Below are 14,056 nucleotides of genomic sequence, written 5' to 3' on the forward strand. Positions count from 1 at the left end.
TAGAGTGGCTTAAGAAACACAGCCTGACAAAGGTCAGATCACTGGTACATGTCTGAGATCTGAACCCCAAACTGTATGAGGTTGTAGGAGAGCACTTCCCCCTCCTCCATCTCTCACCATGATGCTGGGAGAGAGCAGTGTGAAGTAGGTCTCAGAGGAGAAGGGAGGAAATTATGCAGTGCATGCATTTAGTAAGTGCCTATTATATATCAGGAAGAGGCATGAAGTGTGGTGAGCAGAGGTGAATGACTGAGCCCCGGCCCTCTAGGAGTCTATATGGGTGAAAGAGAAGGAAGACAGAGCAGGTCTTAAGAAGGTAGGGTCTGGAGCCAAGTCATCTGCATTCAAATACTGACTAGTTATTCAACCTTGGACAATCACTTAACTCCCCTGTGACTCAGTTTCCTCTACTACAAAATGGCAAGGATAATAGTACCTGATGTAGATGTTATAAAGAAAACTGGGTTAATAAATAAAAGCCTTAACGCATACCTGGCACACAAAAAGCACACACAAATACTACCTATTATCATATGCAGAACTAATGAAAAACAAGATTAGATGGAACAGGAATGGCCAAATCAAAGGATGGAAGGCAAGGGGATGGCAGTAGTATCTGAAGAATGTGCTAGATCAGGGGTGGGCAAACTTTTTGACTCGAGGGCCACAATGGGTTCTTAAACTGGACCGGAGGGCCGGAACAAAAGCATGGATGGAGTGTTTGTGTGAACTAATATAAATTCAAAGTAAACATCATTAAATAAAAGGGTAAAAGCTAGATCAGGGGTGGGCAAACTTTTTGACTCGAGGGCCACAGTGGGTTCTTAAACTGGACCGGAGGGCCGGAACAAAAGCATGGATGGAGTGTTTGTGTGAACTAATATAAATTCAAAGTAAACATCATTACATAAAAGGGTACGGTCTTTTTTTTTTTTAGTTTTATTCATTTCAAACGGGCCGGATCTGGCCCGCGGGCCGTAGTTTGCCCACGGCTGTGCTAGATGGACAGAGGCTGGGTAAAGTCAGAGACTCCCTCAGACAAGCCTCTGAGCAATCGGTTGAGAAGTGATGGGAGCCCAGGGCACATGGGAATGAGGGCATCACAAGAGAAAAAAATGGACAGGATCAGATGACAGACTAGAGATGTCATACGAAAGGCCAAAGTTAATCAAAGATGAACCCAAGAGTTTGAACGAGGTTAACTGTAAGAATTCAAACTCTACCCAGACTGAAAATGGCAACTTAAGAGGGTGAACAGATCTGAAAAGGGAGAGAAGTGTAGGAAGAAGATGAGGTAATGCATTTCCTCCTGCACCTGCTGAGCTGATTGTAAGTGAGTCAGTAAGTGGGCACAGCCTGTGGGCACCAAGAGGCTCCAGACAGGAGCCCTGAGTAAGGGCTGGTCCGAGAAAATGATACCATTTACTGAGCATCGTCTAGGCTTCTATAGTACATGGTCAAATGCAAGTCTCATTTACCTTTCTAAAGAGTCGACAAGATCAGTCTGATTATCTCCCTGCCTTTTATGAGGGAGTGGATGTTAGAGAGACTCAGAAAAATTGCTGAAGATGACACCCCTAGAAAGTGGTAGAACTGGTCTTGAGCTCCAAGTTCATCCAACCCCAGAACCCATTGTCTTCCCACCCGGAGGCTCAGAGAGAGAAGCCGGGAGAATGAACAAGCTCTCTTGAGAACAGAACAAATCAGAGTTGCAACACACATCTGGCCCTTTTCCACCTCCCCAGCCTGGGCATTATGCTCCTCTTGGCCAGCCCTCCCTCGCTTTCTGTAACACAGCAATTGTACTCATTAGTCAAGATCCAACACTAACCCTCCCCACTCCATGAACCGCCCCCTCCCCACGTGGAAGTGATCACCTGTCTCACCTCCCGTAGGTCCTGCTGTCCACCCCACCCACCTGGCGTGTACAGACAATCTTGAACTCAGGTATGCTAACCTGGACACCACATGCAACACCTCTGACAAACAGGGCTGATCCCACTGCTGTACCTTCCCTGGGGCCTCTTCCCGTCAGCTCTGAGTTATGTTGGAAGCTGTCCCCTCAGTTCAAGGTCAACCTTTAACTGATTCTCTTCCATTGCTTCCTCTTCCAAACTAGAATTTGAATTTCTAGGAAGAAGTCATTTCCCCACATTGCTCACAATGTCTTACACATGGTAGATGCCCAATAAATTATCATTGTTACTGAAGATAAAAAAACAAACCTTTAGTATAGTAACAGCTCCAGCCACCTCACCTCACACCCCTTGGAACCCAATGGTAAGCCAAGAGCCCTCTAGACAAACAGTGTAAGAGGCCTGGGGGGTTATTTTTCACTCTGCAAACCCAGCAGTGTGGCCAATAGAAATAACAGTATAGTTTTGTTCAGATATGGATGGTTTAATATTAGGAAGAATTGAAAAATATGAGTCCTTTGTTCTCTGAAATGTTAAGCCTAGATGATAAGTACATTCACAGGACTCACCCAGGACTTCTCACACGGGGCCTCACCCAAAGCCTACTTAATCTCCTTTTAGAAAGCAAGTACGTTATTCTGTTTCCCAGCCTTCAAAGAGACAAGTTGAGTCAATTCAAGAAAGGCACACGCGGTGTGCTGGTAGGAGCATCTGCTACCTAAAAACCCGGGGCAGTTGAAAAGATGACATTCCAGAGTCGCTCACCAAGACAGACACAGCGCCACTACATTATTCTTACGGTAAACAAACGCTTCAGTAATTACGTAAAATTCATGGAATGTCGAATGCACTCTGTTTCTGAACACAAGAAAGTAAATCATTTGTTTTAGAACGATTTCTAGCCAAAATGAGTGGAAAATAAAAAATATCCAAGTCTTAAAGTGATAACGTTCAGTTAGTTACCAGGAAAATTTATGCACTGGAACCCCTCCAAGCCCAGTCAACAGGCTGGTACATCGTATCACTTATCTCTGAAAATTTGCAGAATGTTCACTTTCTTATCTTTTTTCATTTTGCAGACAACCTAACTGCAAGACACAAATAGGTATGAGATCGGCTATCACAAAGTCTATTAAAACCTATTTTTACATAAGGAACTCATTTTGTTTCAAAGTATTCGATGCATTTCAAAGGAAGATCATTAAATTGAGATCAAGTCTTTCTATCATTGAATTATCAATAAATGAACAAAAAATGATCACAATCATGTGCCACTTCCCAGGGATATATTTCAAGAAATTCAATATGAGGCAGTTTATTCTTGTGTGAAAAATCACTGAGTGCCCTCACACAAACCTAGATCGTATAGCCTCTACACAGCTAGGCTGAATGGGACAGCCTCCACAGCCTGTCACTGCAGAAAACGACATGAGACTGAATCAAGCACAAGAGAACATGCTTCTTCCAAGAGACACAGTAAACATGAGCTCTATGAGGTTGCTACTGGTATAACACTTTTACAGAAAACTTGTTTTTTTATATATAAGTATAAAGAGCACACTCCAAAATAATGATGAGATGTATAGTATAGTAAATACACGAACCTGTAGCATAGTCATTTATTACCACTATCAAGTATTACATTCTGTACATAGTTGTCTGTGCCATGCTGCCAGTTAGCAGCTACAGGTCTGTTTACAGCAGCAGCATCACAAACACGTGAGGAACGCGTTGTACTAGAACACTACCATGGCGACATCACCAGACTATAGGAATTTTTCAGCTCCATTATTATCTTGGGGGACCGCCACAGTATATGTGGCCTGTTGTTGACCAAAACATCGTCATACGGCACACGCCTATGTAACATGATGACATCTTGACCTCTGTTGGAATCCTTGGGCAGCTATTGGTTTTGCAAAACAGGAAAAGTAATTCTCAGAACTTCTCTCAAATTCTGAGTAGAGTTTTAAAAACATCTCCAGTAAAATGAGATTGATATCAGCTACTGATAATCAACCAGGTGGGCAAACCCTGGGCCCATCCAAGGTGGCCCGGAGAGCGGGACCTCTGGCATGCTTCCTCCCCTGACCCTCCATGTGCACGGAGCTCTCTCCCGAAACACTTGGCATCAGCTCGATGTGTCATTCATTCTACTCTTCCTACCACCCAACTATGCTCATGCGACCCATTTATTCCCTCTGATGCCTCCCCAACATTCAGAGGATGAAGCCCCAACTCAACACTCAACGGCCGGCACTTTGAGGCGCTGGATACGGCTCAGACCAGAAGGAAGTCTGTGCCCTTGAGGGGCTTCCATCCCAGTGACTGGACCCAGGCAGCAAACACACTAACCCTAACCTGTAACAGGTCAGTGCTCAGTGCTAGGAAGAAGGGGAAAGGAGATAAAGTATCAACTCATCAGAGAAGGGCCTCGCAAGTGAGCGGGGCCAAGTCCTAAAGGCACTAGCATGACCATATGACATGCAACGGCCTCCCAGGGTTGGCCCGGGGTACCTGGCCGAGTTCCACACCCATCCTTCTCCCTCTCGCACCCTCCAGCTGCAGCCTCTCCGAGTTAGGATTCTTTCTGCTCACACACCTTGCCGCTTCCCACTTTCATGCCTCTGCAGGCCTCCCACGCTCCTATCTGATCTGGCAAAGGCCTCACGATCCTCCAAGATTCACCTGAAGCTTCTCCTCCGTGAGGAGGCCTCCGCTGGGCCCCGGCCACACCACCTCCACCCAGCGGGGCTCATCACCCCCTCCCTGCCCCCTGGACCGGATATTCTGATTCATGTCTCTGGCTCCTTCAAGGTCCCTCCACACAGCTACACCTTGAGGGACTGTGAAGGAGGGACTAAAATGCACGTCCCCTTTTAGGCCCTCTCTGAGATCTGCCCATGAAGGAAGCATAAACCCATGGGTGCCCTTTTACTTAAACTCTTTGCAAAACTGACTTCTGTTTTTTTTCTTCCCCTGAAAGCTGCATGTCTTAAAAGTTTTTTGAGTTTCTTCCCCTATAAAATGATCCTGACACCTGGCCATGTGTCACGGCACATGAAGCAGCTCTAACTCCGCAGTTGGGAAAACATGATGCTGTGAAGGAAGAAACCCTATCTGCCAAGGCACTAAAAGGGTTGCTCAACGTATAATGAGAACGCCGGGCTGGACACAACGCCAGCGGCTTACAGTCTCTTTTATGGCCTGGGATCATTTTCACAAAACGTTCTTTTTCAGGAGGGCAAATGGTTTAAGAGGGGGAGGATCACACCCTCTTGTTTGGCTTTTCTTTTTCTACAGCTAAACTCTGGACCTTGAAAACTCAGCCTATACTTTCCCCAACCTCCTGGGACCCAAGCGGAAGAGCAGGTGAAAAGAAGAAAAATAACGTTTTAAGCAGAGACCAAGACACAAGACATATGGCTCCGGATAAAGCAGACACATTCAGCGTAAGAAATCCTTCCTCCGGTACCGATTCTTGACCATTGTTTTCGTTTCCAACTTGTTTTCAATGTTGGGCAACTCGAAGCTTTAGAAGGGAGGGCCTCCCGGCACCGGGTAAGGATGCTGGATTCAGAGTCAGGTTTTAGCTGCGGGGATGTCAGCGAGGTCTCAGGAGGACCCGTCTGGGCCACGCGGCCAGCTGTCCCTCCTCAAGCCCTGAAACGGACGACCCCTTAGAAATAACAAAGGCGAACTTCAGCCGCTCCATCCCAACTCCAGCACAAAGGAAAGAGGAGGGGGAAATCGTTTCCATATTTCACATAAACACACAGCTGACTGCAGCCGCGAGGAATGCATGAGTCAAACCAGGGCTGACAATGATTACCGCACAGATCGAGCCCCTGAGAAAAATCCAGGCGAGAATGTGCACCGTGGAACTCGGAGATGGGCTGTGAGAGGTTGGCGCTTGCGGATTTCAAAATGGCATTTTTTAAAAAGAACGTGTCCTTCCCCGTGGGATTCTACATTTATTGGTTCAAGAGGAAGCACCTGGAGGAGACTTTCAAATGTCAAACTTGGGCCAAAGTAATTTGAGACTTTGGACTTGTAACTCACTGTAACTGTCTAGTGCCCCCCGACTCCTGATGGAGGGTGAGGGGGGAGGCAACTACATCACAGTGTGGCTGCAACTCCAGGAGGGACATTTTAGGAGAAGGAAACATTCTCTTTGTGGACTGTCAGCCTCAGAAAGTTACCCCTGGTGAACAATGTTGAGCCCAAGGACCCAAACGTCTGGGGCTAGGCCCATCCTACCTCATGACAAAGGGATACAAAAGAAAAGAGAGAAAGAAGTCACAGTACCTTTCCTGGGCCTTTCTGTATTCCGGACCATCAGCTGGGTGCTCACTCCCAGTGTCTCAATCATCCTCATAATCACCAGGGGCCGTCTTAGTAGCCCCGTTTCGCAGGTGGCGGCTCCGCAAGGCTGTGTTCAAGGTCACGGCACCAGTAAGCACGGGGGTGAGGCTTTTCTACCCCAGCTGGCTCTGCCTTCCCTCCACTGCAGGTGACGCGCCCGTCCTGGAGTGTGACTTCCCCAGGAAAGTCAAGCCTCTAACTGTGTATGTGTGTGTGTGTGTGGGGGGGGGGTCCCCAAGAGCAGGATGGAGATGGGAAACAGCTGTCTCCTTGATTTGTTCTCTGCGTGATCAGATTGACCGGTGCTTAATAAATGAACAAACGCAGATGTAAACCCATGTTCACCATTGAGTGGGCATGTCCCCGTCATCCACTGTCTAAGACAGCGGTTCTCAACCTGTGGGTCGCGACCCCTTTGGGGATCGAACGACCCTTTCACAGGGGTCGCCTAAGACCATCGGAAAACACATCTATAATTACATATTGTTTTTGTGATTAATCACTATGCTTTAATTATGTTCAATTTGTAACAATGAAATTGGGGGTCACCACAACATGAGGAACTGTATTAAAGGGTCGCGGCATTTGGAAGGTTGAGAATCACTGGTCTAAGAGGTGACACTCCTGAACTGTAAATAGCAATTTCACATCCCCCAGAAGATACACCATGTTCTTAACTTCTTTATGTCCCACAAAGCCCCTGTTTCCTTGAGACCCAGGTTACAGCGATGAACTGGGTATGTGCCATCATGTCTAGAGAGTATGATTTCTTCAGAAGGCCGTGACCTAGGCCCACATCCTCCCGAAATTTGAAGGTCCTTCTAATGCTTATTTGATAAGAGTTAGTTCCAATAAGAGACCTAAGTAACTGACCATGAACGTTCACCTGCCCTCTGGAATGTCCCTCTTCAAGGCAGCAGCTGGCAATTGGAATATAAGAAAGGCGTTGCCTTCAGGAATGGAGAAGATTAGGAAAACCAGCCCATGTTGCCATGTGTCCTTCATAATTACATCATTTTTAAGCTTTTATAATTGTATGCATGCCTGCGTTATTTTTTTTAATATATTTTTATTCATTTCAGAGAGGAAGGGATATTGATTTCAGAGAGAGAGAGATAGAAACATCAATGATGAGGAAGACTCATTGATCGGCTGCCTCCTGCACACGTGCCCACATTGGGGATCGAGCCAGCAACCAGGGTCTGTGCCCGGACCAGGAATCAAACCGTGACTTGCTAGTTCATAGGTCGACGCTTGACCACTGAGCCATCCTGTGTTATTTTTAAAAGTGAACTAAAGACCAGGCTCTGATGGCTTTGAAAGCACTGAAGAAAAAGAATGGCAGCAGGTGGCTGGCAAATTGTCAAGCTGTGAAGGCGCCTTCCCCCTTTGTCTAAACAACAAGCACTGAGGTCATGATGACAGCATTCCAGCAGCGACCGCTGCTCCTGGGACAATTGCTATTGCCCTTCGGGGAGCCTCCCCCAATGCCATGGGCTGCAGGGGTCTGGCAAACTCAAATGTACAAGATAATTTTACCAAGTTGACATCAAATGCTTCCCATGATGTCAGCAGGCCATTGATATCATCAAAGCATTGACCTGACCCATTTCCTCTCCCAAAGGATTTCCTTTATCAATTCTGGGTCCCACTTCCCAGCATAAAAATTCCTTTGGGTCAAAAATTGATCAACCTCTCCTAGGCTTTGCAAAATTACAAAGCAAGCTTTGGAGAAAGATACAAGTCCCACATTCACAGCTCTCACGATTGTATATGGTGCCACCTCTCACTTTGATATGATCCTGGCATAAGAAAAGGCTAAATATTTGTCGAAGCAGAACTGAGTAATAAACTCTCCGAGCAAGAGATCAGTCCTCTCATCAGGCTGACCCGAGATGTTCTGCCAGGTGCCCGCCAGCCTGCCATAAAGCAGCCCCCGTCTGCGCTCAGCACAGATGTGGGCGGGCCGGACCCGTTCCTGTTCTTAGAGGCACTTGGATTCATACAACCACTCCTAAAGTACTGATAAAGTTAATTAAGTTTCATTATCTAAAATGTCTGCGCTCAGCACCGATGTGGGCGGGCCGGACCCGTTCCTATTCTTAGAGGCACTTGGATTCATACAACCACTCCTAAGTACTGATAAAGTTAATTAAGTTTCATTATCTAAAAATCACTTCTAAAATGTTCGAGGTTTAACTAAATGGAGTGAGGTGGAAAGGTCTTTAAGATGGTATTAAATGCAAAATAAAGAACTATGGATCAGGTTCAAACTATGCCTGAGTCCATTTATAGCAATGGAAATAATTAAACATGAATATGTATAAACATTTATGCAAATGCCTAGGAAGGGTTCTGTTAGGTGCTCACACCCAACTCTGAAAAACGAGAAGGGTTCACCAGGGAGGGGAAAATTAGATATTTTTTAAAATTATTTAGAGTTGTAATGGTTAAATATTTTACAAAATAAAGTCTGTATTACTGCACAAATAAAAGTAAAATCAGCAGGCAACAGAAAGACAGTGGAGAGACAGGTAAATATATGAAAACAAATCACATTCCAGGGCCCCCAAAGGTTTAATCAGCGAGGACTTCCCATTCATATTCCTGAGATGAGCAAGCTGCTCCATGCGGCTGCATTTCTGCCGGCCACGTGAGAGGCAGCTGCTTCCTATCATCCCTTATCTGTTTCCTCCAAGGCCGAGAACACTGAAGGGAAGTTCTGTCTGGTTCCGGAAGCTGAACCTGCAAACCTGCATCCACACCTTCACCCCCACGGCCTCCTGGGAGGGCAGGAAGGCTCCACACAGGACCTCTGCCTCTAGGTGTCTGAGCTCCAGGCAAAGCATGATTCCTGAACCTTCTTCTCCAATCCCATCTCAGCCGCAGAGCCTTCGGGCACCTGACACACACACTCATCATGACACCAGCCCTCACAGTCAAAGACTTTTCATATCAGCCCAACAAGAAAATAGAGGATTGCGGGTGAACTTGGGAAGCCTCTTCCCATCTGAAGAAGGCTGGGGAGGGTGGACAATGTGAATACAACCTAGTGATGTCTGCCACTGGCCGTGATCCCATTACCAACTTCCCCTCCAGCCCTGCCAGTGGACTGTTGGGTTTCCTAAATCTCTTCACCTAGAAGGCCCCACCCTCAACCCAGTTCTTTATCCTTTAAAACCATCCTCACACAACTAACCCTGAGCTACACACACACACACACACACACACACACACACACACACGGCATTCTGTGCTCCTCTGAACACCTCCTGGACCTGCAGACATGTCCCTTATGGAATGTGCCACACCCTATTGTGTAATAATTCATGTTGGCATCTCCCTGCTAGACTGAGAGCTCCTGATCACCAGACCCACAAAAGCCGACACCGCGTCTAGTACATCGACAGTTAACAGAATTATGGATCTGGGTGCCCATGCTACTGCTGGTGGGTGGGACCTGCAAGGCCATAAATCATATAGGATTTCGGGGTGGGGGCCATGAGGGTGAGGTTGGGAAAATAGGATGATCGGAATCATTTGGAAGTGGGAGTCTGGCAAATTCAGTTCCAGTCTAGCTCCTGCCACTACGTCTCAGCCAGGAGGATCTCTGGGCCAGTTTCTTTGTAAAATGGAACAATGTATTCATGCAAAAGCGCACGTACTGGGACTTTATGATCCAGGGTTATCACCAACCCTCAAAGTTCTAGTTAGTGAGGAAAAAATCATGGAACTCACAGCGCTGGAACCACAGTCCCAGGAGAGGACAAGAAATAGCCCCATTTTCCTAATACGCAGGCCATCTTCCGGTTCACAAACCTGAACAGGATTAGCACCTTAGCACCACCGAAGACCTAATAGTCCTTCACTATAAGGATCCTCCTGGTCTCCCTGACCTCAAACCTAACATGATTCCCCCCTATACCTTCCCCCAAATAAAATGAGGAAAAATATGAAAATGAAAATAAACTGCTGTTATCTGAATTGAGGCAAAGGCCTCTGTTGCAAATCTGAGCAGCCAAGGACATGGAAAGCAAACCCTGGCTCTTCCAGGCTTGCAAACAGACCGTAAATCAGCCACCGGGCCTGGTGGCTGCCCCTGGCCTGGCTGTGTCAGGCCCTGCAGGGGGGGTTAGCTTGACTCATCAGCCCTGCTTTCTTAGAAAGCTCAATGGCCAGTTCCACGGAAGACAGAACTGCCAATTAGCTTGGCTATTAACTCTCTCCTATGGAAGTTTCCATGGATTTTTGCAGCTTTTAAATTCCGTGTACAAGTTTGGAAATTAATAGCATCTAGAATTACTGTGCATTAAACTATTCATTACGGATCTACACAGAGTTCTAAAGCCATAATACTATTGAGGGGAAGGTATAGCTATCTTACAAATATATGTATTTTTTAAGGACATAAACATAAAATAACTAGGCAAATACATTAAGTTGGAAGTTGATCTAGAACAGCGATTTTTTCAACCGGTGTGTCACAGCACATGGTTGTGCCACAAGAATTTTTAAAACATGCAATGTACCCTGGCCGGGTGGCGCAGTTCATTGGAGCATCGTCCTGTACACCAAAAGGTTGCCGGTTCAATTCCTGGTCAGGGCATATACCTAAGTTTTGGGTTACATCCCTGGTCAGGGCACATACCAGAGGCAAATGACCAATGTTTCTCTCTCTCTCTTTCCCTTCCTCTCTCTCTAAAATCAATAAACATATCCTCGGGTGAAGATAAAATAAAAGCACTACCTGACTAGTTATTTAGTCAGGGGCACTGACCTCTCTCCCCTTAGGCTGTCAAATAAAAAAAATGACAACCGCCAACACAACAATAACCATCCAGTGAATGAACCAAAATTATACCTTTTTGTTTGTCAGGTCTACAAAAACTAGTACCTTTTTTTGGTGTGCTGAAAAATTTCAGAAATTAGTTTACGTGCGCCATGAGATGAGAAAAGTTGGAAATCACTGATCTAGAAGAAAGTTTCTCAAGGGAGAAATGGTGCTCTTTGGCTAACACAGATCTAGCCAGTTTTAAGGCAACTCCTCTATACCAGTCACTGCCGCCATCCTGTTCAGGAAGCAGCACACACCGACTAAGGTGCACAAACGTCCCCAAACCTCCGTCCGCGATGCAAAGGTGCCTCGTAGTCTATTCCATCTATAGAAAAGCAAATCAAGTAAATCCTTAAGCTTCTTCTTTAACTCCCTACTCCTCCCAAAGCAAACAGCAGGTATGAGTATTGCTCATAACCCATGTCCGCCGTGAGCACTGACAGCAGGTTTCACATCACTCCAGGTGCCCACCTGCACAGGTTCCGCCTGCACAGGTGCCTCTTCAAGACCAGTGGGGGCCATTCTTTCTCCCCTTTGCACCTGTTGCCTCAAAGTCCTGTGAGAAGTTTACGACATTCTGAGATTTTGAAACTGAGGGAAGCCACTCTGGTAACTAAAGCAGAGAAATAATCCCCGTTCTGAGAGCTATTCCCACAGTCCGTACAGAAGCAGATCTTACGAAAGAACTTCTTGGCTCCAAGAAGAAACCGAGCGGGTTTCCTTAATTGGGCTTGGCGAGAAGGAGCGCCTTCCGTGTGGGGCTGCGGGCCAGATGATGACAGGGGACTATTAGTCAGTGGAATATGTGCTACACCGTGGACACACCCAAGGACGCCTGCCACACTCACTCGTTATCAACAGCCACCGTCAGTGAGGCAGGATATGCAGTAAGTCGTGGAAGATTAATCGTGATAAAACAAGAAATATGAACGTAAAGAGCCTGAGTTGGTGACAACCTTCCTCTTGACTTTACAGATAACTACTAGCATCTGTCAGGAATCCGAACACTACCTGAGGGGAAGAACCAGGGAGAGCGATTTAAGAAATCATCTGCATCTTGAAGTTTAAGAGATGGAACTGGCATCTCTTTTCAAAATCACTTGATATCAGCATACTCCCCCCAAAGGGGATGTGACCCAATCTTCTCTTTACCATTCTTCTCACCAACTTGTAATTTACCAATTGTAAAGGGCAGGGTATCTTCGTTTAATTTGAAACTATTCTGTTGGAAATGTGAATTTTCTCTCCCATGATATTCCTGTAGTCTATGCAACAAAACAATAGCTAGAGTTTTACTAAGCACTGACATGTATTGTGGTCAATATTTCACCAGTATTCTCTCATTTCATCCTCAACATAAACCCTGAAGGTTTAGTACTAGTATGACCCCAAATTTGAAAATAAGCTAGTTGACTAAACAATGCACACGTATTGGCCAACATCACACATCTATAAAGATGACAAAGAATCCAAACTTAGGCAACCAACCCTGGTCTTAACCACCATCTATACTACAGTGGCCACAAATGTTTAGAATGAGGAATGGGCCTGGCCAGCATGGCTCAGTGGTTAAGCGTCAACCTATGAACCAGAAGGTCACCAGTTCAATTCCCGGTCAGGGCACATGCCCAGGTTGTGGGCTTGATCCCCAGTGTGGGGCATGCAGAAGACAGCCAATCAATGATTCTCTCTCATCATTGATGTTTCTGTCTCTCTCTTCCTCTTCCTTCCTCTCTGAAATCAATAAAAATATATTTAAACATAAATAGAATGAGGAATGGCCCACACACAAACACAGAGTATACAACTGAGAGACAGAGGGGGGAGAAAGGGAGAGAGACAGAGGTTATGAATGCATGAATACATATTTTTCCCAGGCAAAATCCTTAAGAGTAAAACAGTTACCCTCCATCCGGGGAATTAACTACAAGGGTATGCTCCTCCCTTCATCAGAGCAGACACATTCCCCTGAGAGCCCTGCCTATCAAGCATTACTTTATTGCACAGCCCGCACCTAATTTGAGTAGATACACAGATACCATCCCCGGCCACCTCAAATGCAAATGTTCATCCTATCATTTGGCTATGGGATGAAAACGCTCTTTTTAAAAAGAGATTTTAAAAAAAGTTAACTACATGGAACAACAAAAAAAGAACTCTATTCCTTACATCTCATTGCAATATGTCACTTTCATTATAACTTTGGATTTATAAAAAGCAAATAAAACCAACAATTACAGCCATATGATCTACAGTACACAGTCTGCTTTTATAAGAAAAAATAGTTTTATAATGTTTTTTATAATATTACAGTTACATGGTTATCTCCAGAGATGATAGTTACCTACCTCAACCCACAAAATTGTTTTCAGATCTGCTCATGACAGTTAAAGTCATTGTAAACGACTGGATTCCCTGCTTTTATCACTTCCAGGAAGTCTACCACAATTGCGTTTAATAAGATGGATTTTTCTTGGATCCTTAGACTTCTCCCGGAATTCCTCAGATTGCTTATAGGCATTTACGCTTCTTTTTCCCTGTGTACTAGTCTTAGACAATGATCTGTTGCTGTTTGATTCATTAGAACATGATTTTAGGGGATAGAATCTATATAACAGAACTGGACCATGACATTTGATCTCAAGTTAAAGTGAATTTTAAAATCAGAAAATAATTTTTAAAAAGATACCAATGTGCATGCTATCTTAAAACAATATTTTTGCAGTATCCCTTCTGGTGCTTTTTTAAGAAAAGATGTAGGTAAATGAAAGCACCCTCGGGGTGTGAAACAAGCCCACTGGTGCAAAAAGAAATTATAAAACAGAATTTTAAGTTGCTCTAATATACAGAGAAGGATGTTCAATTGATTAAAGTAATCGCTATAAATGTCCCCCAAGGGATCACATGCTCCCAAATCACTGGGGTGACGGGGGGGGGGGGG

At 45.3% G+C, this 14,056-nt stretch overlaps 1 protein-coding gene across 5 annotated transcripts in view; it reads right to left on the reverse strand.

The window, feature by feature from the left end:
• CNKSR3 (CNKSR family member 3) overlaps positions 1–14,056 on the reverse strand; it is a 72,945-nt gene that overhangs the window by 46,673 nt on the left and 12,216 nt on the right. Inside the window, exons 1-2 of one of the 5 annotated variants that reach the window (XM_014545046.1) lie at positions 6,225–6,488; positions 3,521–3,822 (exon numbers count right to left, since the gene is read on the reverse strand). The exons of 1 other annotated variant lie outside the window; for it this stretch is intronic. Coding sequence is in view for 2 of the 4 variants with exons in the window: in XM_014545044.1 (XP_014400530.1) it covers positions 6,225–6,294 (70 nt within the window). In the remaining 2 variants the exon portion in view is untranslated. Of the gene's footprint in view, positions 1–1,957; positions 1,986–3,520; positions 3,823–6,224; positions 6,493–14,056 lie in introns of those variants that run through there. 3 more of the 5 variants (XM_014545049.1, XM_014545044.1, XM_014545047.1) reach the window with 3 other exon arrangements.

The sequence above is a fragment of the Myotis brandtii genome, unplaced genomic scaffold (genome assembly GCF_000412655.1).
Source record: "Myotis brandtii unplaced genomic scaffold, ASM41265v1 scaffold395, whole genome shotgun sequence".
Classification (NCBI taxonomy): Eukaryota; Metazoa; Chordata; class Mammalia; order Chiroptera; family Vespertilionidae; genus Myotis; species Myotis brandtii.